The sequence below is a fragment of the Peromyscus californicus genome, unplaced genomic scaffold (assembly GCF_007827085.1).
Source record: "Peromyscus californicus insignis strain IS unplaced genomic scaffold, ASM782708v3 Scaffold_2__1_contigs__length_46816999, whole genome shotgun sequence".
NCBI lineage: Eukaryota > Metazoa > Chordata > Mammalia > Rodentia > Cricetidae > Peromyscus > Peromyscus californicus.
This window is the reverse complement of record NW_026294540.1, coordinates 2,788,684-2,815,728: the sequence shown is the minus strand read 5'-3', so window position 1 is coordinate 2,815,728 and position 27,045 is coordinate 2,788,684. Positions and strand designations below refer to the sequence as shown.

The 27,045-nt window shown below is 51.2% G+C and overlaps 1 protein-coding gene across 1 annotated transcript in view; it reads left to right on the top strand.

Annotated features, from left to right (window-relative positions):
- The window catches only part of Myo18b (myosin XVIIIB), a 218,096-nt gene that overhangs the window by 147,103 nt on the left and 43,948 nt on the right, over positions 1-27,045 (top strand). The window contains exon 40 of the mRNA XM_052754991.1: positions 26,849-26,979. Coding sequence (XP_052610951.1) covers positions 26,849-26,979 — 131 coding nt within the window. The remainder of the gene's footprint in view (positions 1-26,848; positions 26,980-27,045) is intronic.

Here is a 27,045-nt window from a genome sequence, read left to right as displayed (position 1 = left end):
CCCAAATGCCCAACACATGTAAGGCTCAGCATTCATGGACCACCCTACTCTCCACTCTCAGAGTCTCCTTCACCTCAGAGCTGGCAGGGCAGCTGTGGGGGTTCCCACCCTGTCTCTCCAGCCACCCTGATCTCTGACACACTCCGTGGCCCCTAGAAGCATTCCGGTACCAAAGCAACTTGGTCTTAAATGGGAGTAAGGACCTGGGTTCCCTAGCCTCTCGTGTTTCTGCAATAAGTTTCTTCCACACCATCTTTAATCCCAGACACTGAGTGTGCTCGTCACAATTCAGAAGGTGTTGGCATCTAATGAAATGAGTTTCTCTGCGTCTGCCTCCGAGATGAGGCATCCGGATAGTAAGAATCTATTACTGAAAGCCTACCTAGGAATAATTGGGTCCATTACTCCCTGGCTTGTGGCTTTGTTTCTGCAATTGGAAAGTGGCTCTCTGGCAATTAATCAGAATTTACAGTTGCTAATACCAATTAAAGACAGTGTGTGTAGTCTCAGGATGGTGCACGCGGAGGAACCGATAGCTATCACGTCCCCCGAGACCTCATCAACTGCACTTTCGTCACTTTGCTGGGAATTAAAGTCATTTAACTCCACAATGTTAATTACTTAAAAAAGGGAAGCGGGGTGGGGGGGAGGCACCAACTGCATACTGCAGGTGTACATTAGACTATTCAGACCCATCCAAGGCGGGTTGCTTAGACGAGATCGCAAGCCTCCCTCCATCACACATCAGGGAAGCCCAGCAGGCTGCCGCCGTCTAGGAGGGCAGCGTCGACCGCATTACAGTTGCACATCCTTCAGAAAACGGTGGTCCCAGGGAAATCCAGAGTCTCGTAAGCCAGACTCTTACTGCCTTGACGTCCTCCTTGTCAAGCTTATACTTCGCTCTGAGCAGCTAGGGATGCCGCTGTTTGTGATTCTGAAGTGGGCGTTGGTCTTAATGAGAAAAAGGAAGCTTAGGACACGAGGCTGCACCAGAGGCTGGGGCAGCGGAGTGGTCTGTACAGGGAGAATTCCTGATTTAAAGGGGTTGCGTTTAGAGGGAAGGACTAGTGGGTGTGTCAAGGCTATGGCTTTGTTGTTGTTGTTGTTGTAAGTAACCTACAAACTCTGGTTAGGGTATGCAAAAGGGAATTCACCAGGTCACCTAACAGGCCAGCCCTGGGCTTCAAGACTCTAGGATGGCTACAGGCTCAGTCCAGGCTTCTGGACTCAGTTTGTACCAGCTGCTCAGGGCTCTGCTCAGCTCTTTGCAATGACAGCACCATAGTTCCCTGGTGATAGTCACCATGGGAATATTTATACCCCGGGAATTGGCATACACTCTAGCCAGCACACTCCCGACTGGACCCTGCTCCCTACCCCTCTGTGTTGATGGTCGTGCTGCAGCAGGCTCCCCATCTCAGTGGCCATAGAACCACGCTGAGAAATGACTACCCCATTAAACACAGCGAAGAGAGGACCCTTCCTCCCCAACTGACCAACCCAAAGCCCCCAAAGATGGATGGAGTCCTGTTGATTTTGATCACTGGCTTGGGTCCATTCCACGGCCACTCCTAAACCACCCTGGTGCCTGAAGGATGTGATCTCTGACTGGACAGTTCCAGGATGTGTGCCTCACCTGACTCAGAGCAGAGTCAGCTCCATGGTAACCACACAACAGGAAGTCAGGAAAGAAGCTCAGACAGGGAGAATATTAATGCTGGCATAGTACAGGGTGGTTTCTAGGGAGGGGAGCCTCTGAGATGCCCCTGCAGAAGCCTTGGCCGCATGCCTCGGCTCCTTCCGGGACCTCTGGTGATTGGTTTATATCTCATCTCTGCTTGATTTCCTGTCTCCTGCTCGAATCTCCCTTTCTCTGCCTCCTGTCTTCCCGTTGCTTCTGGGGCTGGGAGGCATGGTGGGCAGGGTTGCCCAAAGAGAGGAAAGGAAGGGGGAAGCCTGCATTTCCCTTCCCACTCCTCAAGGCAGCAGAGCCACTGTGGTGTGACTTGGCCTGGGGAGACGTGGTAGCCTGCCTGACAGAGCAACAAAGGATTCCACCAAAGCCCAGCTGGTAGAGCAGTGGGTTTATGGGTGCCAGGGGGATGTGGGTGACGCGGTTGCCTACAGGAGAATAGGCGAGCAAGCTTTCTTTAGAACAGCAAGACTCACATTCATTCAAACAGCCACCCAGTCTTTGATTTTATGTGTAACTAATAAACCACAACCTCCAATAACACCGTCCTCATTACTGTGACTAATCAACACCATCATGAAGATCCTCACCCCTTCACCATTATCACTGTCATAATCACCATTTGTGCCACCATCATCATCATTCACCACCACCACCACCATCATCACTATCATAATCATAATCACCATTTGTACCACCATCACCATCATCACCAACCCCACCATCACCATCATCACCATCATCACCATCATCACCATCATCACCATCACCATCATCACCAACCCCACCATCACCATCATCACCAACCCCACCATCACCATCATCACCAACCCCACCATCACCATCATCACCATCACCATCACCATCATCACCATCACCATCACCATCATCACCATCACCATCATCACCAACCCCACCATCACCATCATCACCATCACCATCATCATCAACCCCACCATCACCATCACCATCATCACCATCACCATCACCATCATCACCATCACCATCATCACCAACCCCACCATCACCATCACCATCATCACCATCACCATCACCATCATCACCATCACCATCATCACCAACCCCACCATCACCATCATCACCACCACCATCATCATCACCATCACCATCATCACCATCACCATCACCATCATCACCATCACCATCATCACCAACCCCACCATCACCATCATCACCATCACCATCATCATCAACCCCACCATCACCATCACCATCATCACCACCATCATCACCATCACCATCATCACCAACCCCACCATCACCATCACCATCATCACCATCACCATCACCATCATCACCATCACCATCATCACCAACCCCACCATCACCATCATCACCACCACCATCATCATCACCATCACCATCATCACCATCACCATCACCATCATCACCATCACCATCATCACCAACCCCACCATCACCATCACCATCATCACCATCATCACCATCACCATCACCATCACCATCATCACCATCACCATCATCACCATCACCATCACCATCATCACCATCACCATCATCACCAACCCCACCATCACCATCACCATCATCACCATCACCATCATCACCATCATCACCATCACCATCATCACCAACCCCACCATCACCATCACCAACCTCACCATCATCACCATCACCATCATCACCATCACCATCACCATCATCACCATCACCATCATCACCAACCCCACCATCACCATCACCATCATCACCATCATCACCATCACCATCATCATCAACCCCACCATCACCAACCTCACCATCACCATCACCACCATCACCAACCTCACCATCATCACCATCACCACCATTACCACCATCATAATCACCTGTACCAGGCCTTCTCTTTCCTTTGGACTGCCAACCAGCTCCCAAATCATGACATGGAGACCTACTAGCTTTGAATGCCTGGCCTACCTAAGGCTTGTTTCTGGCTGGCTCTTTTAACTTCATCAACCTGTTTATCTACCTTTTGCCTTGGGGCTTTTACCTTTTCTTTCCGTTCATCTTACTTTCACTGCTTCTCCTGTCTGGCTGGCTGGTGGCTGCCTGGTTTCTTGCCCTGGACATGTCCTTCATTCTCTCCTCCTCCTTCTCTCATTCCTCTTTCTTGCCTAGATTTCTCCTATTTATCCTCTCTGCCTGGCAGCTCCGTCTGTCTCTCCTGCCTAGCTATTGGCTGTTCAGCTTTTTATCAGACCAATCAGGTGCCTTAGGCAGGCAAGGTGAAACAGATGCACCACATCTTTACATCCATAAGCACATCCTTACATCGTGAAACAAATGCAGCAGAAACAAATGTAACACTCCTTTATAGTTAGTCTGCAGCATAAACAAATGTAACACATCTTTGCCTAATTAAACATAATATTCCACAACAATCATCATTTGCACTACCATTATCACCATCACCATCATCATCACCACCGTCATCACCACCGTCACCATAACCACCACTGTCATCACCATACACTACCACTATCACCATCGTGATCACCACCAGGAGAGTAAGAACAAAATCAGAGAGTCTCCCAGAGCTCCCCCAATACAGCCCCTTGGTAACAGGCACAAGGCAGGACTAGGGTTGGCTCCTTTCCGGTCTCCCCAGACTCTGCGCCCCACAACCTGTGATCCGCACAGACACCTCCTCCGGGCTCAGATCCCAGCGGCTTCACCGAACACCCTTGCCCAGCCTCTCCTTGGCTGAGCTCCAGGTGAACGACTCGGAGCCTGGCCCGCCACTGGGCTCCTTCCTTCGACACCCGCTCGGATAATCAGAATGAACACATTCATTTCCCTAATGGTGTTCTCGTCTCCCCCCTTGCGAAGTTCTCAAATGGAAAGAGGAAGCACGAACAGGCTGCATCTGTCCTCGTCCAAGCCATTTGCAGCTGTCCGTGCTGACACCCACCCAGCTGGGCGCAGTCCCCGCTTCCTGTCCACGTGGGATGGCGGGGGGGGGGGGGGATGATGGGGTACCATGTGATTCGTTTGTCTGTGCCTGAGAGACCATTATCCTGCTGGAGAGACGCCTATAAACAGACCCTCCCGGGGATTCCTCCAGCCTCTTGTGTTGGTGAGATAAAAGAAACGGGGGCTCATGTCACTTTTTAACCAAACCAAAGGCAAAAAACAGAGGGCCTCGGCCTGCTTCCCCTGAGCCCTGATAGCAACAGGGGGCTCCGCCCTGGTGGTCAACATTTGCTATAAAGGGTCAGAGAACAAACAGGCCTTCCACCGCAAGGCAGAAGCAGCGTGGCCGTGAGAGAGTGGGAGGCTGGTCCAGGACCGCTTGATCTACACGGCTGGATTGGCCAGTGGCACGCGCTGCCTCCTGATCCTCAGAGCTGGGCTGATCTCCTCACTCAAGCTCTTGGACACCGTCACCTGTCTGGTGTCGCCTATCCTCTCAGAGCCTCTGATAAACCACAACCACTAATAAAAACCATCCTCTTTACCATGATCAACCAACATCATCATGAAAATCATCACCACACCACCGTCATTATCCCCATTATCCCCATCATCGTCAGCCTCATAACCATCGTCATCACCATCACCACCACCACCATTATCACAATTATCACCATCATCACCACCACCATCATCACCACCACCATCATCACCATCATCACCACCACCACCACCACCACCATTATCACCATCACCATCAACACCATCATCACCATCATTACCATCATCACCCTGATCAGCTGCTGTAAGATGTTACCTCATCTGTACGATGGGTTCTGAGGTACTGAGGAAACAATGCCTTGCACCTATGAAGTGGTGAGTCAGCCCTCTAGTCCACCCCACCCCAGGCCTTGGTCACAGCTCCCCTTGGGCTGACCCTTCTGGAGCTCACTTGAATACATCCAGAGGTGCTGGTTTTTCTCAAGGATGGCCTCTCTATTCCCGCTAGTTCCTCTCTCAGCCAGGCACCTCCCCAGGCTCAGCTGGTCCCTTCCCACTACCTCACGGAGGTGTGGTATCATCTGGAAACCCCCGAGTACTTACAGTAAATTATTGCTGGAGGGAACTGTTGTCCTTGAGGTTTAAGTTTGGGCAGGCCTGCCAGCCAGCACACTGTGAATCAAAGAAATAGGTTGCATCTTAGTGGGTATGATGTTCATACAGGGGCCTGGGGACAGCTCAGGCTTCTCTGGGATGGCATCTGACAGTCGTGACTGATTTGCTCCGAGCAGAGGGAAGGAGCAGAGTAACAGAACCCTGGCTGGTGGCTTGCTCCAGGGAGGCTGGTTTTAATCCAGGTCCTGGTTACTTGCTGCTATGGGGCACATTTGCATATGCAAAACCAGAGCTGCTCTCAGAAAGAGTGGGTGTGGCTTGTTTCTGTTACTGACTCAGGATTGGCCGTCCTTGTTTCCATAGCATCCTATTATTTATTGGGCCTAAGCCTATTGTGGGCCTCACTGGGCTGGATTCTCTCCGGTTCCCTTTGACCTTGGTGTTTGAAGTGCCTTAGTGGGCCTACAGCTCTGGCTGCAGAACACAGACCCCTAGTCCCTCGGCTACCCCAGACTCACAGCCATCCTGAGGGACTCTTGGTGACTCCTGATGCTGTTGTTTCCTTACCACTGGGGGAGCTGAAGCTCAAAGTCTCCTCCACACAGACCCCAAGCACATGGTCAGTTTGGTTCTGAGCCCTGCCTCTGTTTACACATCTGTCTGACTTTCCGTGCCATCCGCTATTCCTGTTACCAAGGCATTACTTTTCCAGTGTGGGCTCCCCAAGTCAACCCGTGTCCCCAGGCCGATACACAGGTATTTGCTGTCTATGGAGCGGCTCTGTGATACATTTGCATATGCAAAACAGGCCATGCTCTCTTAGAAAGGACAGGGTGGTAGTGGCTGTCTGCATCTGTCTGCGTCAGTCTGTCAGGTTGCCAACATACATCTGCCCTTTGCATTTTAGAAGGCAGGCTCACAAAGCCTTCTAGAGTGTTCCACATGGAAACAGTGGGTGTGGAAGCTAAGGCGCCCACGATCTATCTCACTTTGGCATTTCTCCAGTTTTTTGATGGCTGAGTCAAAAAGAGCAGATAAACACAATGCTTTCTGTCTCTTTGTGTCGCGTGGATACCAAGGTGTGAGGTGGCTCCTCAGGCAGACTCTGGCCCCATGAAGCCGGCTTGTGTTGGCTAGTGCCGGGTAACCTGGCGGCCCCATGCCAGGGCCGTTTTCATTTGAATGGTGTCAATTGAGACAAGATGTGAAATCCAACCTGCTTGTGCAGCTGCAGGTCACGTGCTCGGTGGCCGTGCTCGGCCACCATATTGGACAGTCACAGGCACCATCTCAAGTTGTGTGTGTTTGTGTGGTACCCGGTTTCTCCCCTCCCGTTCGGCATTCCTTTCTGTTCCCTCCTGGACTTCTCCCTAGCTGGCCAAGCCTGGTCTGTTCGGTTTCCATCTTCGCTCTCTTAGCATAGATCAGTTATAAAGAAGGGATCTGTTTGTGGGGGCTCCAGTGCAATGTGTGTGCTCGGCTGAGCCTCGTGCGGTCCCTCCTGAGCCTTTGGGTCACATCCCAGTTGTGTCTTAGGAGGGATGTGCAGGACAAAGACACTGCCAACTCCCATCTGTGTGCCATCTTCTCCCTACAAGGTAAAACCAGTCTGCCCTTTTAAAAAGATTAATTTAGTCGCTGAACTCTGATGTTGGCTAATTAGCATCCATGCCTTCTGCTCCCTAACTACAGAGCTCGCCTAGTTCTCCATATGGCTGCTTGCTATTCAGACCCACAAAACCTTAACATTTTGAATGACAGCATCCTTGGTCATCCATGCCTGAGACCTTAGCATCTGAGGACCGGGAAACACAAGGAGCAAGAGACCCTTGAGTCACAAATGAGAGCTCGACCCTTGAGTTTGTGCAGATGCTGTGCCCCAGATGCGGTTGACTCCAGGTGATTCCGTCTAAGGCAGCCAGTAGTACAGAAACTCCATCCATCCTCAGACGCCCAGGCTCCAGGTGTTACGGAGACGTGGAACTCATAGGTGTCTGAAGGCTGACTCTAAATCTTGTCTGCATGGCTGGTTCTTGAATTTCAGTTTTGCAGACCACAGGGTCTCTGTTTTGGCCCCTGAACGTCCTGCCATCAGAGCATGGGTGTATCCACAAAGGCCTCACACGGAGCAGCTGTGTTCCAATAGAACTCTTCTGACAGATGCATGTGTCGGGCCGGGTTTGTCTCCTCGTTGGCTATCATTGCCTTCTCTGTTTCGGAGCATAAGGCTGAAAAGGCTCTGCCATGCACTTAGGTTTGCTTAAGAAATATAGAGACACCTCCCAGGTCTGCCATACATCTATCTCAGGTATAGAGAATCTGTCTGGTCTGCAAATGTTTACAAACAAAAACTACCAACACTACACATACACACAAAATACCAGACTCTAGCCGGGCAATGATGGCGCACACCTTTAATCCCAGCACTCCAGGGGCAGAGGCAGGTGAATCTCTGTGAGTTTGAGGCCAGCCTGGTCTACAGAGCGAGATCCAGGACACCCAGGGCTGTTATACAGAGAAACCCTGTCTCAAAAAACCACCCCCCCCCCCGCAACAAAACAAAAAAACAAAACCCACCAGACTTTAGTACAGAGTCAACCTGAAGGACAGTATCTCCCAGCTTAGGCCACTGCCTTCCCCAGAACAGCTGCTAATTCCCAGAGAGGGAACAAGACAGGTGTCTCCAGAGCCTGAGGCTAAGGTACTGCCTGGACCCAGGAAAGCATGGGAGAATCTTTCTGCAGACTGAGGGGGAAAATGGGAGGCCCTCAGTGGCAACGCCTTGCCAAACCCTCACCAGACTCAGGCACTCCCAAGTGCCAGGGAGGGCAGAACTGATGGGCTGCCGGGCCCAGCAGGCCCCAGCCGTGAGGAGGGTGTGATGAATCTGTTCATGGGAGAGGCACGCACAGCCTGGCCATCACCTTGAGATGCGGCGGGGAAGAGAGTGCACGGCTCAGCTGTTGTTTTTCTTCCCCGTGGAGTCGATAAATGGATAAATGGACCGTGAGTGGCCAAGTGGCTGTTATAATTTTAGACTCTATCAGAAGGAGCATCACAAGAGTGTGCAGAGGGAGCATCCACGGCTTCATGTTCCATACAGTGAGCTGCCTTCCCGGTGTTGTTTGGGGGGGGAGGCATGGGAGAGGACAGGGCAAACAGCTCGGGCCGTCTGTCTGCAGTGATGTAGACACAGACACTTTCCATGGCCCTTTTGATTAAGTCTGAACTCTTGCCTTCTGCCCAAAGGACCCCTTAAGTCTCTGTTTACACAGAGTGAGGGAGGGGCTCTGTCAGTAGCGCACCTTACCCAAGGCTAGGGAGTGAGGGGAATGGTAACCACTGTGTCACCAGCGGCCTCTGCGCCTAAGCCTCTACATTGCACGCAGGGCCAGTGTCTCTCCAGCGTCACCCAAAGGAAACAACTCACCAGGGGAGGTGACGTCAGCAAAGCTGACCTGACAGGAAGGGCAAGGCCTCGGCATGACCCTTTCTTAAAAAAGAAAAACTTTAAAAATAAATCACACCATTTTGTGTGTGTAAGATCGTGCCGTGGCATACACGTGCAGGTCAGAGGACAACTTGGAGGACCCGGTGGGTGTCTCCTTTTATCACGGGGGTTCCGGAATTGAACTCAGGTCTTTGTCAGAACTGGGGACAAGCAGCTTTACCTGCTGAGCCATCTCATCAGCCCTGTGGGTCCTCTTTGATTATCGTTTTGGTTTCTTTTTAGCGTGCAAAATCCAGCTTCGCTGTGGCTTTCTCACGTGTGCATGCCATTGCTCTTATTCCCATCATTCTCTCTTGTTACCTCCCGATACTTCTCTTCCTCCCCAGAAGTGGTTTCTTTTCTTCTTCACATCATATCACACACACACACACACACACACACACACACACACACACACACACACTCACCTTATATACATGTCACGTGTGACAGAAAAGACATGGTATTTCTTTCTGCGTCTGGCTTTATTTATCTGGAAATCTCCAGTTCCACCCAGACTCCTACAAAGGACACTGTTTCACTCTTGGTAACAGAACAAAGCTCCACTGTGTGTAAGAGTCATATTGGCGCTTCGTCTGTTTCTATCTTTCGGCCACTCAGGGTAGCGCAGCAGTGAATGTGAACTTAAAGGCGGCTCCATAGAGACTGTCCTAGTCCCCGCAGGGTGCATTCCAGGGGCACAGCTTGGGTGCCTGGCCATTCTACACTTTGAGCTTTCGAGAACTGTCCTGATTTCCATAGATCTTGGAGTGTGTGTGTGTGTGTGTGTGTGTGTGTGTGTGTGTGTGTTTCCTTTGTCTTCTTTTTTGTTTTGTTAGACTGAGTCTCACTGGATAGCCCAGGCTAGTCTGGAACTTATAACCCCTCTGCCTCCAGCTCCCGAATGCTAAAGATCACAAGGCGGTTATCACCGTGCCCAGCCCAAGGTTCTGCATTTATAGCCAGGCAATAGGGGCACTGGTGGTCTGGGGACCTGAGTTGGAGTACTGGTGCCAACCACAAGTTCCTCTACTCCAGAACCTCCTTCTCATGGAAGAGGCTTCCCATCCTGAAGGGGAGGTCACATTGTGTGTATGTGTGTGTGTGTGTGTGTGTGTGTGGCGGGGGGTAGGGGGGGTGGTTGGGTCAGGATTCAGCGTCACATCTAGGCTCTGATAGGCCCTGTGTTCCAGCTCAGTGTCCTTTGTTTCAGAAAATAAGAATTTCTCCTGAACCCCTCTGGAGACTTCCTGGTACCCTCAAATCAGAGGACGAGCAGGAGTGTGAGTGTGGCAAGAAGCGAGTGGCAAGAAGTCCCTTTGCAGCGCTGTGACTTTGAGTCTGTGATGTCTGACACTGTAACGCACGTCTCGCTCCAGCAGATGGGAGCCCATTGTGCCAGGCCCCATTGTCTTATTGTCATTACCATGCCTGGCCGCGTGCTGTTCACTGGCATCCTTCGCCGTTAACGCTGCACGCACCGTTGTCTCCAACAGTAGCTCCCACCTCCACCCTGTTTCTCAGCTAGACAGCATTGACTGTTCCGAGTCCAGGGATAAGCTGGGGTCTGGCATCGATTGCCAATGCCAGCAGCAACTCTCTGTATCCTCCCGGATCGATCTCCTGGGAGAGCAGATGTAACGATACAAGACTATTGATGAGGACTGGCCAGCCCAGGAGGGAGCTTCTCTCCCTGCTCTCTCCAGCACTTGGGAGATTTCTTCAGTCTTTTGGAGTAGGTAGCTTTAGCTTGGTTGTAAGAGTAAGAAGGAAGCCTTGTGATTAATGCAGTCGCCCGTCATGACAGACAGAGGGATTTTCTGAGAAGTGCATCACGGCATTTCTTTTGGGTGCAAACCTTGAAGACTGCCCTTACCTAGACCCACATGGCAGGGACAGTCATTTCACATGGTCTTCAGTCCGCTGTTGTCGGTCTAGCCCAGTAGGTTGTTTCAGCGTTAACTGTTCACTAGTTAGCCTTGCCTGTCAACTTGATACCACCTAGAGTCACCGGGGAAGAGCCTCAATGAGGGACAGTTCTCTGGGATGGCGTGGGCATGTCTGAGTGGGGGATTGTCTTGTTAACGATGTGGGAGGACCCAGCCCACTGTGGGCGACACCACTCCCTACGCAGAGGAACCTGAACTGTGTGAGAGAGGAGCAAAGGAGCTGAGTATCAACACGTGAGCATGCAAATGCTCATCTCTCTCTTCTCTTCACGCTGGATGTGACGTGGCCAGGTGTTTGAAGTTCCTGCCTTGACTTCCCCACACGGATGGGGTATAATCTAGAATTGTAGGTGCGCATGAACACCTTTTCCCCATAAGCTGCTTTTTCCCCCCCAGCGTATTTTATTACAACCCACGTAAAAGCAGAACGCTGTCTTTTATGAGGGAGTGCACCCCAATGCTAACTGAGAGCCTGGCCGAGGCAGAGGCGAAGCCAGTGACACGGTCTCTTGATGTTGCCCACCGTTCTGTCCGGCACACAGCTATGGTTTCACACGATTAGCGGCACAGGTGTGCTGACATAGGTGTGTCACACAAGTGCTCTGCACGGGGAACGCATTGAACTGCAGCACCTCAGCAGCTCCGAGTCCCCGGCTTCTAGAACTCCTGCACCATCACGTCTGCTGGTACCACTCTCACGTGTGTGACATTTGGGGCTCAAATGTCACAGTGGAACATGTCCCCTCCCGTCCCCCCAGCCCCCGTCATGGCCTCATTTTCATAAGGTTCTTCGGAAGGTTCCCGAACATCACTGTGCACAAAGGGAAGGAACCGAGGCTGTGGTGGAGCTGACACACAGACACACTCAAGAGTAGGTGGGAAGTAGACAGAGGTGTGTCAGTTTCCAGGTCTCATCAGCCCGGGGGGGCCTGTCTTTGCTGACATTCTCTGCCTCCTGTGCTCACAGGCTGTGTCTGCAATCCACTGTCAAGTCTCTTTGTCATCAAGGACGATCTTGCACTTTTGACTCTCCTGCCTTCACCTCCTGAGCACTGGGGGGTCCAGGCGCGCATTGCCACACACAGTTTATGTAGTGCCAGGGACTGAACCCGGGGGCTGCATGCACTCGGGGCAAGCACACCGCCGACTGAGCCCCAGCCTCAGCCCTGACAAAGCTCTGTGGAGGGGAAGCTCAGTGGCCACTGGGGAATTCTCCAAGCCTAATTCCTCTCTTTCTGCAATTGTGTGAGCCCGTGGGAGGAGAGGAACTATGCACCGATGGCACTTTGACTCAATTTGAAGGAAGAAAGACACACCCGGAGGAGGCTGGAGAATCCCTAGCCGAAACAGTGGTCTCTGACGTGGGAAGTGCCATGCCGGTGTATGTGCTAAAGATAATCTTTGCATTTGAGACTTAATTATATTGATATAATTATTCTCTTGTCAGGAAGATTGGGTAGTTCGGATGTCATATTTGCATTTGAGCAGAAAAATTGAAATAGCTTTTTTTTTCTTTCATCAGGAAGCGATGGCGTGGGTGGGTGGGTGACTGGGAAATCTAGAGCCAGGAGGTTGGAGTTCACTCCAGGTCAGGAAGCGTGAACACAGCTTTGAAATGTTCCCACTGTGTGTGGGCACTGGGAAGGCTGGTCCAATGCTGCCCTTTGTCACCCTGTTCTGTGGTCGCTGAAGCAGAGGACACAGGGTGGGGAGCGGTGAGTTTGGAGACTGGAAGACTGTAAAGGGCTTTAAGGAAGTGTTTTTTTGTCTTTTTATTTTAATTTTCAAATCTTCCTCAAAGACCCCAGGCTGTGTCCCACAGCAACATCACAAGCCCTGATTCCAATCCCTCCCCATCTACTCAAAGGCCCAAAACACTCTCATTCATATCCATACTCCCTGTGAGGGTCTTCTTTTTAAATTAATTAAGTTTTTTTGGGACAGGGTCTCACTTCTAGCCCTGGCTGCCCTGAATTCACTATGGAGATCAGGCTAGCGTCAGACTCACAGAACTCCACTAGCCTCTGCCTCCCGAGTGCTGGGATTAAAGGCGTGCACCACTATACCCAGCTCCTTGTGAGGGTCTCAATAATGTGCCTCCCATTGCTCCCCGTCCATCAGAGGAGACCGGAGACCCCAGGAATCCAGTACGGTGAAGCCTCTTCACCTTCAGAGTCTTTGGCATCTCCTTGCTTAATGAGCTAGAGTCTGTGCCAAGAGGAAATGGTAGAGTGCTTGCCTGGCAGGCAGGGGGCCATGGTTCTAGTTGTCACCCTTAAAACAACACGTGGGAGACAGTGGTACTCTTAGAGAGAGAGCAAAGACCTGGGGTCCACGGCCTGTTCTCACCCTCCGTGTTGTGCACAGATGGGCATAGCATGCTGCAGCGGGCAGGAGTGAGGTGGTGGGGCGCTTCGCTGAGCCCACAGCTTAGGCTTTCAGCACTTAAGGTCTTTATCACTAGTTGCCTGACTGTTAACTTTCCATAAAGCTCTAAAGGCCTTTGGGCAAACAGCTGGGGGCGTTTTTTTTAAACAATCAGTTTGAAAACAGAAGAAGAAGAGGGAAGCTTGCTGGCGGCCACCTGGAGCTCCCAGCCCTCTATTTCGCTGAAGACAATGAGGCAGGGGAAGAGAGGGAGGGTATGTCTAAAGTCAGGATACCCTCTGTATAGTGGACTCTGGGTTGCCTTTAAGAGAATCTGAGTATGGCTCAGGTAGACACACCTACCCTCGTTCATGCTTATGTGCACACATGGCACACTCATTAAGACCAAGTGTCCCCAAGTGACAGACTCCAGGGCAATTTTAAGGTGCTTTTTTCTACTTTATTTCTATTTGTATGTGTGTGTATTCTTGCACGTATACGTTTGTGTTCACATGCACATGCGTGTGTGCACAAGAATGCTTGTGGAGGTCAGCCATGGACCTCTTCCCCTGTTGAAGCCCCTCTTTGCTGGACTGAGCCCATGGACCCTCCTGTCTCTGCCTTCCCAGTGCTGGGATTACAGACCAGGCCTTTTACAGGAGAGCTGGGGATTCATACTCTGATCCTCATGCTCACGTGGCAGGCACTTTACAGACTGAACTGTTGCTCAATCCTCTTGCTTTCTCTACTTCCTACAGTCCCCCCATGAGTTCTGTTTGAAGCAACAGGACACAGAAAGAATCTATGCTTCTTCGTTTGCTGGGGTCATAACACAGCACCCCACACGAGGGCTTGAAACAGCACCTAGGTGCCAACTCCCGGTAAAATAGCACATGAGTGCTGACTCCCACTCCCAGAAGCCAGAACTGAAAAGCCAAGGTGTTGCAGGCCCCTCTGGAAACCACACCTGCTTCTGGATGGTTCACTGGGGATAATTTGGATACTGTTGCTCTGACACAATCTTGCATGTGGCCAGGCTGGTTTCAAAGTATCAATCATCTTGTCTCAGCTTCCCAGTGCTGGTACGACAGGTGTGGTATCTTGCCAGGCATGGGTGATTTGGTGTCCTCTGGCTTATAGATGTCCCTCCAAGGATCAGCTTCTGCACAGTGCGTTCTCTGTCCCCTCTGTGTGTCTCTGGGCCTGCATTTGCCACCTTAGGATGACACCAGGCTTGCTGGTCTTGTTGGATAGGGACCTGGATTCTGAGTTTGTTTCAGCCTGGCGGCCCTGGTTAAGGGCCAGATGTCCGCGCCCAGCTGCTCCTTGAGGTATTAGGGATGGGGACTTCCAGGAACTTTGTTCCGTTGTTAGACAGTTGTGCTTGGCTCATGGTCACAATGGGCACAAAGTTTCCTTTATGAGTGGGCTTTCTGACTGATGATCTGGTGTCCCTCTGGTGGCTAGGCTCCAACAGGCTCCTAGGACCCTCTGTGTGGCTCCCCTGGCTGGCCTGAGTGCACCCACAGAAATGACATACCCATCCCAGGCTGGCTTGTAGAGGATTCCAGGCTTCTGCCTTACTCTCCCTGGGCTGTTTACATCAGGGAGGGTTTCCTCTTGACACAGGTTGCTCCAGTGTCTTGCTGAGGTCCCTGTCCCCCAACCCCAAGGCAGAGCACTGAACTCATGTCACCAGAGAGCAACCAAGACCTTCAGCCCAAACCTATGTCAATGAGTATCCTTAAAAAGAGGTCCCCTAGGTTCAGTCACACCTGACATCAGACAGGCCCTACCCTGGCTGATATCACGATTACACCGCCAGAAGGGACCCCTTGAGACTCCTGCTGCTGCTGCTGCTGCTGCTGCTGCTGGAGACGCCCACATGGTGGCATTGAACAGTGGAGCCTGAGTCTTGTATAGGTATAGAGGCCGGAAGCCCAAATCCAGCACAAAGGGATTAAAATCAGGGCCTCAGTTGCTGGACTCAGGGGTGATTCACTTTCTCTCCTGGTTTGCAGAGGTGCCCACTTTTCTCAACACTAGTCTGTATCATTCCAACTTTGGCCTCCATCTCTGAGGCCACAACTATCCCCCGTGGGCCCCCCTTGCCTGCTTCCTCCAAGGACCCTCCTGATGACATTTAGGGCCCATGTGGATAATTTCCCCACTGCTAGATCCCTGGCACGTCTGCCAGGTCTTTTTTCGGCAAAAGGCAACACCGGCGGGGGGGGCGGGGGGCGGGCACCATGACTGGCCCTACAAAGACACTGAGCCAGAATCTACCAGCTAAGCCAAGCCTGAACCCTTCACACTACAAAAACCACATGAGATAATAAATATTTACTGCTCCCAAACATTGGGTGCTGAAGTAATTTGTTACACAGCAATAAATAACTGATACACAATACAGATTTGTAATTTTTCACTGGGTTGCCTAGCACCAGAAGGCCGTAATTTTGGAAATCTTGCAACCTTTTCCTCAAAATTTACAGACGAAAGATCTGGGCAGATGGTGTGGTGGGTATTTATAAGCTGGAAGCATCGCTTGCATTTTAAATAACGAAGCCAGGGTGCTTCTGGTCGTGGACCACTTGGCTGTCCTGTTGCCATCAGATCCATCCCCACCTCCATCCCCATCTTCATCACACCTCCATCCCCACCTCCCTCCATCCCCACCTCCCTCCATCCCCACCTCCCTCCATCCCCACCTCCATCCCCACCTCCATACTCACCTCCATCCCCACCTCCATCCATCCCCACCTCCCTCCATCCCCACCTCCCTCCATCCCCACTTCCCTCCATCCCCACCTCCCTCCATCCCCACCTCCCTCCATCCCCACCTCCATCCCCACCTCCCTCCATACTCACCTCCATCCCCACCTCCCTCCATCCCCACCTCCATACTCACCTCCTTCCATCCCCACCTCCATCCCCAACCCATCCTCACCTTTCTCAACTCAGTGGTTGCCTAGCAGGACACAGCTGGGGGCAATGGAGGAGGAGGCTCTGCCTTGGGCACTCTTGGAAGCTGTCACATGTTTTAATTCCAGATCTCCTTAGGGGCCCTCTTGCTCTCAAAGCCAGCTTCCAACAGGGGACGCTGTTGGAACTTCACCTTTAGCGGAAGGTCCCATGCTTGGGCTTTTCCCTCATCCCTGGCTCAGCCTTGCCTTCCTGCTTCTGGCTCCTCTGACCTCAAGATCCGTTCGCCTCTCTTAGCTTTAGCCTGTGTCACCCCAACCTTGATGTCCCCAATATGGTGACAATTGTCCCCTATAGACCCTCTTGCCTGCTTTCTCCAAGAATCCTGCAGAGTCAATTTGACTAATGACCCCACCTGGGGATCCTTGTCACATCTGCAAAGGGCTTTGACCATGTAAAGTAGCATCTGGATTAAGCCGGCCTCTTCTGGCTTCAACTTTCCCGCCACGAGGGAAACCGATTCCCCCATCCAATTCACTGATTCAGTTCCCTGTATTAGATTCCTGGGACTGAATGACACAGGGCCGTTTCTATTTCTCTGATTTATCAGACTCTCTCAGTGTGAACATTCAAATCCTTTCACCTTCAGCCAAAAGGCAATATATTTTTTGACTCATTTCTGGAAAATGAGGTTGTCCTGTCTGTATGGTACCTGTGGCCTTTGTGTTCTCACATCCTCACCAGAAGGAACTGCTGTTCAGAGGGGTAAGGTAGGAACCACTTGATATTCCCTCTTTTTTTTTTCCCCCTTGCAAGAAGCTTTAGTCAAAGAGCGAGAACTGCCATTGTCACCAGGAAGCAGAGGTGAAAGACAGATATCCACTGCCATAGTCCCCACAGAGAGGCAGGTTTCCTGTGGTCCAGAGTCAAGGCTGTTGCTTGTAGGCTGGCTCTCACTCTGCCTTCCTGATGGTGAGACTAATCAGGAGCTGAGTCCGGCGCCGTCCTGCACCGTGAGGAAGGCTGGCATGGAGCGCCAGGGGAAGATCCAGGTTCAAAACTCCAAGCCCAGTTTGTACCGAGTGTGCGGTGGTTTTCATCATCGTGGAGCCAAAGGATCGTATGTTGAATGTCCTTAACGAGGGACTTCTCGAGTTTGTGCGTGCGAGTTCATGTGTGTGCACATGTGTGGAAAGTCAGAAGACAACTTAGGGTGTCGGTCCTGGCCTTCAACTTTGTTTTGAGACGTAGGCCAGGCTAGCTGGCTTGAAGACTTCCTGGCCTTCTCCTGTCCACCTCCTTTCTTCCCCGAGGGGTGTAAGGATTACCAGTGTTTATGATCCTGCACCGGGTCCTTGTGTGGGTTCTGGGGATTGAGCAGAGGTCATCAGGCTTGGCGCTGCAAGTGCCTTACAGACTGAGCCATCCCTGACTCTTGTCACTCAGACTTCCCGTGACTGTGACAAACAGCTAAGGGGAAAAGAGAGATTATTTATTGTTATTCATGGTTTCTATCTTAATTATTCTCTTTAAAAGCTACTGAGAAGCTCATCAATTTTATACAGGAAACTAAAACTTGTAATAAATTGATTACAACACTCAAGTCCTCCGTTTTTTTCCCCCTCGCCATTGTTAACATTATTTTTTAAAGGAAAGATGGACTTAATCATACACGGATTTTTGTTAAATAGAAACATCCCATCCTGGTCCACCCCACTCCACCCTGGTCAACCCTAGTCTGCGTTTCTGTTGCTGTGATAAATGCTGTGACCAAGGCAGCTTGGGGAGGAGGTGGTTTCTTTGTTTTACACACCCCAAGCACAGTCCGTCACTGAAGGAAGTAAGGACAAAAACTCAAGGCGTGGGTTGATGGAGAGGCCATTGGGAAAATACAGCTTTCTGGCTTGCTCTCTGTGGCTGGCCCAAGCTGCTTTTTTATACAACTCACAACCACCTGCTCAGGGCTGACACTGCGCAGACTGGGCTGCGCCCTCCTGCATCACTCGCAGTCAAGAAAATGCGCCCACAGACTTGCCTCTAGCCTAGTCAGATGGGGGCAGTTCTTCAGTTGAGGTTCCCCCTCCTCAGGTAATGCTAGTTTGTGCCAAGTTGACCCAAACTAACCAGGACAATTGACCACTTCTCAACTTGACACACAAACACACTGCTCCTGTAAAATAAAAAATAAAAATAAAAATAAAACAACTTACATACTTCCTTATTCTAAGAGGGGGGAAAACCAGGGCATAGTCATGAGCAGAGCAAAGCAAAACCAAACTTCAACAACATAAATAACTCTGTGTAAAACATTTTGGACTCACTCACGATCTTCTGGGCTCTAGAGGGCTTAGGTAACCCCGACCTCTCCGGCCACGCCATTTACAGCACACACAGCTTATTTCATGGGTTCAGGTCAGCTCCACTCCATACCTGCCTCTGTCCTGGATGGTTGTACCGGAGCCTGGCATCTCAAATATGCTGGAGTCTCCATTCCAGCTGAGACTGCACCTCCGTCAATGACCTCTCATGGCCTCTTCAAGGACTCTGACCCTGGCACACAGTGCCAAGCCTCCACTTCTCTCCATGACCCCTTCAGCCTTGAATCTTCCATGTTTCCAAAATCACTACCACTACACGGAAGATTCCTACACATTATTGAGTTCAGCTGCCAGCTGCAGATACATCTTTGGCCTCCCTGGACCACAGCTCCGTGTACTGACTCTGAGGAAGCTCTCTGCTGTTTATAGCATGTGTGGCCTTGAATTTAAATATGTTTTCCTTGCTGTGAGACCCTGTAGAGTGTCCAGGATGAGCCCTGTGATGGGCAGAGTGTCATGGTGGTAGGAGTTCATGACAGATCAAAGTTTCTTACCTGGTGGCAACCAGGAATCAGAAAGAGAGACAGGAAACAGACAGGGAAAAAGATTGTGCTTGGGGACACCTGTCAGCAACCAACTTCCTCCAGCGAGCCCATCTCCTGAAGTTTCTAGGGCTTCTCAAATCATCTCCACCAGCCAAAGATCAAGCCCTCTGCACAGGAGAGACGCTTCACACTGAAAACCTAACAGACACCATATGTCTCGTTGGGTTCCTTGAGGACCCAGGGGCACTTCTGGGCAGATTGCCATCACTTAAGGCATGATAAGGTCTGGCATTCTGGTTGTCACTGACAGGCAAAGCACAGGCCAGTCTGGGGCCGAGGCACTTGGTTGGGTGGTGAAGAGAAGAGACGTCGGCCTCTGGTTGCTCAAGTTTGTGCAGTGACCCCTCAGGCATGCCTGCCCCCGGTGAGGAGGAACAGTCAGATGTTTGCTGGCCCTGTAAATGTGTCTTGGTGTGTATCTCTCTGCCACTTTCTTCTTGTTGTTGTTGCTGAGACAGGATTTCTCTGTGTAGCCATGGCTGTCCTAGAGATTCTATGTAGACCAGGCTAGCCTGGAATTTACAGAGATCCACCTGCCTGTCTCCCGAGTGCTAGGATCAAAGGCCCGTACCACCACACCTGGCCCCCTGCCTCTTTCTATCTGTGGGTCTTTGGGATCTGCTAAGGTTTGAATCTGATTGTTCCCAGCAAAGAACAACTGACATTTTGTCTTTGAAGTATCCAAATAACAGTGCTGAAAGGTGGTGAGACCTTTGGGAGGTGCTCTGGTCTATGTGGGGGGTGTTAAGGTTTTACACACCCACACCCCACATACACCTGGGTTCTTTCTCTCAGAGGACCAAAATGGTTGCCTCCAGAGTGCTTGCCAAGAAGGGACCCTGGCACCACCTTGTCCTCATTGACGATGCCTCATTCCCTTTCTGCTGTTCTATTTTCTGTCAGGTGCATGTGGCCTCTGGCAGAAGCCAAGCGCATGCTAGTGCCCTGCCCTTGGACTCGCAGAACCATGAGCCAAAATAAACGTCTTCTCTCTATAAATGATCCAGTCTCGGGTGTTCTATTCTAGCAACGGAAAGTGAACTAAAATGAGGTCTTTGATGAGTCTCTCTGTGTCTATTATTGCACCATAAAAATAGAATGAAACAGAGTTTTCAGGATAGTTAAGGGAACGACCTCGTGGAACAGCGAGTGCGTGCTCCCTGGTCCTTCTTCCTGCTGATATAGCTGGCTCTTTCTCTCTCTTGAGCAGGTAGAGGAGGGTTCAATTTCAGTGGACCAGAGAAATGAAGCCCATTTTCCAAGTTTCTCATAATACACTGAATCCATAGTCTCTGTAGAGAATCTGGAAAAGCATAAAAAGAAAGCATAAGCATGTTTTGATAGCTCCTGCCAGGGAGAATAGCCACAGCCAGCAATTTACCGTAACATTCTCCAATTATATTCTGTTTCCACGGTGCTTGGATCTAAGGAATCTCATTACTATTAAGCAAGATAAGATATTTCAACCATTTGGCAGAACACCAGTCAGAATAAGAGCTATAGATCAACACGTTCCTTTATGAACTAACTCGGCTGTAGCCTTCACGTGCTCAGGTATGTCTCAAGCACGTGCGATGAATATGAAAACACACCTTTTTTTTTTTTTTGGTATGTTCCTGGGCGGTTTTGAGATCCTCTTGTCCGTGTGACATTCAAAGCTGTTTGGATTTTATATTGGAACAGGCTCTGGGTGTGAGAATGGAGGGCTATAACCCCGGGTACTAGAAAGGCTGAGGCAGGAGGATGGAAAGCTTAAGGCCAGCCTGGGCTACAGAGTTGAAGTCAGAAAGATTTGCCAGTTGCTGATGACACAGATGTTGACAGATGTGTTGTTATATTGACTAAGCAAGCCACTGGCAACAGCTACCTGTGTATCAACCCGTGCACAGGAACGCCCACGTCCTACTGAGCAGGAGGCTTCTGTCTGTCCTTATTGTGTCAGAAAACAGCAAGAGGGATGAATTTCAAGGGTGTTGTGAGGTCTGTTCTTTCAGGCAAACCCTGGTGCAGGTTAACTGAACCTGGAGAGGTTGCCTCAGGGGCAAGGAGCCTGAGGGGGTAGCTCCCCAGCATCTCAGGCAGGAGAAGGTCTCTGGAGAGCAGAGTGCTCTGGGTAAAGAGACAAGCAGCGAACAGCCGCATTGGTATCAGCCTCTAATTGGATGCCATGAGCAGAGGCGATCTTAATTGCCAACATTAATTATCATCTGAACTGCTTCCCACGTAGTGACTGTGCTTGGAGTGCCCCTGGGAGAGCCGCGATCTGGAAGTCTGAAGGGCTCCCGACTCCTTCAAGTGATGCGGGGCCAGGAGCACATGCTTTCTGGCGTTTATCTTGGTAAACATGAGGTGTGTCCATCCACGTGTGCACATCAGGCCCTGTCCTCTGTCACTGACCAATCACATAGTAACGCTGACTCTCTCCACCCTTAGCGTGTCTCTGCCTGCCATGTTCCAGGTGTCAGCAGTACAGCTGGGTCAGGTTCTGTGACGGTGTTAGCTCCATGGCAGCTGGCACACAGTAGGTGCTCAGTAAATGTCCACTGAACAAGTGGGTGCACGATTGGATGTAGAGGGGTTCGTGGCGTGCACCAGTGCGTGCGGGAGTCATTTCTGTCAGTGTGTCTTTCCCTGCCTCACAGCTGTAGATCTGTCCGGGCATCAGGTGGGTTCCTGTGGGGGTTTCTGCCATGCATACACATAAGTACCTAAACAGGCTGATGTCCTACTTGGTTTACACTCCTGAGCTTCTTCAGGCTCCTCATGAACAACGGAGGAGCCTGAGCTCACAAGGCCTCAGAACACAGCTGTGCTCTCGAGGGGCAGTCGAGCCAAGTCTCAGCATGATCAGATGTGATCATCATGCTGGCTGGGCATCTGTCTCTGGAAGGCATTGGGAGGCTGAGGGTCCCCAGCCTGAGCCAGCTGCCTCCAGCTGGCCCCCTTTTCCTGTGTGTCTTATCTCTGCAGGTTCTGATGGGGGGGGGTGAGGAGCCTTATTTTGTCTGCCCTTGCTGGGCTCTGCGGTTTGGGGACTAATGTCTTGGTCTCTGTCATCAGCAGACTTCCCCAGGTTCTCGGGCTGAAGAAAGAGCTGTGAGTCTATTGCCCACAGGGTGGTAGAGGTGAGGTGGCTACAGATGCCTAAGTCTTTGGACCACATACCTTCCTCAGGGCATATCCACCCAGTCCTCCAGTCTTCCTGCTCCATTTAGTTAGCCCCTCCCCCTGACATCCTGACTGTCCATCCATGGCTTTAGACACAGACTTCCACATTCCAAGCTCCTTATTCTGGTTTTGACCTTGGAATGTGACATGGGGACAATGTGGCCTCTTCTAAGTTTCCTCTTCTGAGAATTTGATGTTAGCAATGCCACCGTTGGTCGAGCCTCCCCCCACCCCCGCATTTACTCTTTACCTGCTGCCCTTACTTTTATAAGATGATAGGAGGCCAGGGCAGTCGTGTGACTTGCTGAAGGGTGCACAGCATGTGAGCCGCACAGATGAGATTCATATCTGTAAAGCTGACCCGTCTCCAGAGCCTACAGCTAGTGCCATGAAATGACTGATTTATCTCAGTTCAAGTCCCATTCTCTTGCCCACCTGTTTAGTTCTGGCCCAGTCCACTCCCTGGTGACAGAGCACCCATCTCTGCATCCGTCCCCGTCCAGCTCCTCCACTCTCGGGGGATGGTTAGGACTGTAAACCTCCGCATGACCCTCACCTGGGCAAGAATGGTGGCCGCAAAGCTGGAGGAGGCTCCAGAGTCTGCCCACGGGCCCTGAGATGCCTCACCTGAGACGATCACCTGGCTTAGCGTCCTCACAGCGGCTCCACGGTGGACAATGTTTCCCTGCTCTGATCTTCAGGACCCTTGCCCTTAGGCAGAATGGTCATGTGACCAGTATTCACTGTGCTCCATGTGATTCCCACATGCCTGTCCAGCCCAGGTGTGGAGGCATCAGCCAAGCCTGTAGGCAGAAACTCAGATTTCTCCAAAAAGGCAGCTGCCACAGTCCCTGGAGGTGGAGGCCAGTTCCGAAGCACCGCTGCCTGAACCTGGGAAGGGCTGGCTTCCCGGCCATGCCTCTGCAGCTTCCGAGCTTCCGCCCCAGCCATTTTTCTAGTTGTAGCTGAACTGACATGCTGGTGTCCTTTTGCTCACAGTCCCCTCCCACGCTGTCCCCACGTCATTGTCTGACCACTGGCTGTGGTCTGAGGCTAGACCTCGAATTGTCCCTCCCTTGCTAGTCCTGTCCCGAAGTCATTGTTTGACCACTGGCTGTGGTCTGAGGCTAGACCCCAGATTGTCCCTCACTTGCTAGTCCTGTCCCGATGTTCTTGTCTGACCACTGGCTGTGGTCTGAGGCTAGACCCCAGATTGTCCCTTGCTTGCCAGTCCTGAGGTGGGCATTCTGTGACTGGCAGCCCCACCTGAAATGTAAGCTGACCCTGCCCACATTGCTCCTCCCCGTTCAGCTCTGTGAAGGCCTGGCCCAGCTTTGGGCCATACCTGCTGCAATGCTCAATCTAGTCAGAAAGACTTCATGCCGTCCAGCTCCCCGTGGTGAGGATGGGGAGGCTGGTCCACAGAGGAATACGACGGAGCCCATTCCTGTGATGAAAACAGCTATGGTCCTTGCTGGGTTCCTGGGGTGCGCGGCCCCATGGATTGGGTTCAGGTCCTGTTCTGCTGCCCCTAGTGATGTCACTGTCCTCAGTCTCTTCAGAGAGACCTGCAAAGCTGTCTGTGGTCACAGGGTTGTTGGAGATGGTGGAGGGTCTGGGAATTGCCCTCAGATCTGGCCCTTCCATCTACACCTCGCACATGCCTCCATTGTTAGCCATGTGTGTTTCCTTGAATAGTGGACCAAAAAGGAAACTTCAGATGATCAGAGAAGCTTTAAAAAAAATCTCCCAGGACCCCACCACACCGATAACATCCCTGAGACTCCAAGCGCCCCCCAGTCTTGTGATGTTGTGTGTGTGTGTGTGTGTGTGTGTGTATGTGTTATATATGGTGGTGTGTATGTAGAGTATGGTGTGTATGAGGTGTGTGTTTGTGGTGTATATGGTGGCGTGTATGTGTGGTATATATGGTAGTGTGTATGTGGTGTTTGTATGTGTGTGTGGTGTATTGATGTGTATGTGGAGTGTGGTATGTATGTGGTGTGTGTGTGTGTGTGTGTGTGGTGTATTGGTGTGTGTGTGTATGTGGGGTGTGGTATGTATGTGGTCTGTGTGTATGTGTATGTGTGTGTGTATGTGGTGTGTATGTGTATTTGGTCTGTGTGTGTATGGTGTATTGGTGTGTGTGTGTATGTGGGGTGTGTGTATGTGTGTGTGTGTGTGTATGTGTATGTGTGTGTATGTGGTGTGTGTGTGGTGTATTGGTGTGTGTGTGTGTGTGTGTGTGTACGTGGTGTGTGTGTGTATGTGGTCTGTGTGTGTATGGTGTATTGGTGGGTGGGTGTGTATGTGGGGTGTGGTATGTATGCGGTGTGTGTATGTGGTGTGTGTGTGTGGTGTATGTGGGGTGTGGTATGTATGTGGTGTGTGTGTGTGTATGTGGTGTGTGTGTGTATGTATGTGTGGTGTGTGTGGTGTGTGTGTGTGTGTGTGTGTGTGTGTGTGTGTGTATGTGGTGTATGTGGGGTGTGGTATGTATGTGGGGTGTGTGTGTATGTGTGTGTGTGTGTATGTGGTGTATGTGGGGTGTGGTATGTATGTGGTGTGTGTGTGTGTGTATGTGGTGTGTGTATGTGGGGTGTGGTATGTATGTGGGGTGTGTGTGTATGTGTGTGTGTGTGTGTGTGGTGTATGTGGGGTGTGGTATGTATGTGGTGTGTGTGTGTGTGTGTGTGTGTGTGTGTGTGTGTGTGTATGTGGTGTGTGTGTGTGGTGTATGTGGGGTGTGGTATGTATGTGGTGTGTGTATGTGTGTGTGTGGTATGTATGTGGTGTGTGTGTGTGGTGTATGTGGGGTGTGGTATGTATGTGGTGTGTGTGTGTGTATGTGTGTGGTGTGTGTAGTTGCTGTAGACTCCAGGTGACAGTCCTTTCAGTCCTTGTGTTTGCTCCGTGGTGTTCACGGATACCTTCTACGTCACCACAACACTTATTTCTATTAATGTCCATCTGATGACATCAAAGCGATGTACTGTGATCTCCCTAACCATCCCAGTGCTGGGTACAGCTTCTGGCTTTCAGTTTCTCATTTCGTTGGCCACACTTGCCCCGAGCAAGCTCGTGTTCAAGGCCCTGCTTTGCCTTCTGATCTATCCCCTGTGGAATTAATTTCCAGAAGAGAGATTCTGGATGTAGCTGGATGATTCTCTAACTTGGGGTGTCTGGTGCACTGTAGGATATAACAGCATCCAGCCCTCACATGTTACCGCATACTCCAAGGCATGGTAGCCCACTCTCTCTCTCCAGACTTAACCTAAAGCCCCCAGGGGCCAACTCACCTTCCATCAACAAGCTTGATATTAAAGGATAAACTGAAAAATAGATGCTCCATGGACACCAGAGATTTTCCAAAGAGTCAGGACAAAACTGAGCTCAGTGAAGGACTACCACAAAGGGAGGCAGGAGCTTGAGTTCTAGCAGCTGCGCTAAGTCCTTGCTCTGGAAGGTCTCAGTCACTCAGCTCTGAAGTGGGGTTGACGATCATGACTCACCTGCTAGGCCCTCAAACAGTGAGGGAGGCTTTGACCAGTTGACTAGTGCTGGCCACAGAAAGTGCCCCGTAAATGCCAGCCAGGTTTGCCGCTCTGCAGGGGCACCACAGGGAAATCCCACTTTGGAGAGTGTCTTTGTTACTGGTCTCTGGCTGTGAACACCATGACCACAGCAAGTCTTATAAACGGAAGCACTTAACTGGGTGCTGGCTTACAGTTCAGGGGGGTTGCTCCATGACCATCATGGTGGGGGATGTTGCAGCACACAGGCAGGCATGGCCTGGAGCACCACTGAGAACGGGAAGATGGATGCCCAGGTGGCAGAGCCCTGCACTGTGCTGCCCCAAACCTTTTACACCAGGTCCATCTTTCATGCTCAGCTTTTTTTCCCAGGAGCCTCTGGCCCATCTTAATTGGCTCATTTACTGATCCATTTAAGATGGCTGAGCTCTCAATGAGGCGGTGGTATAAATCCAAGTATGACTCTGGGCTCACACGTACACAAAGAGCAGTACCCTACATAGATGACCTAGCTTTGCATGCCTGGGACATGCCAGGAGGGTCCTCTAGAGTCTTTTCCCTCCTATGTAGAATGTTTTGTATCTGCCGGGACTCCAGGGCCTCACATTTTCCCCATTTGCAGCGAGAGCCTGGGAAGACTGTGTTAATGAGGCGTAGACTCTGCTCGGGAAGTCCCCTCACACTCGGAACTCTGGAGTGGGGGTGGCGTTCTCACTCAAGGCCAATGGGTTCTGTGGTCTATGTCTGCAGGAGAAGTATGTGGAGGAGCTGGCCGCTGTGAGGCAGACATTGCAGACAGACCTGGAGACGTCCATCCGGCGCATCGCGGACCTGCAGGCAGCGCTGGAAGAGGTGGCATCCAGCGATAGTGACACAGAAAGGTGACCGGCGGCGATGACTGGGTCAGAGGTGGGGCTGTGCTCGGCAGAGTTCTGTTGTCCCTCGAG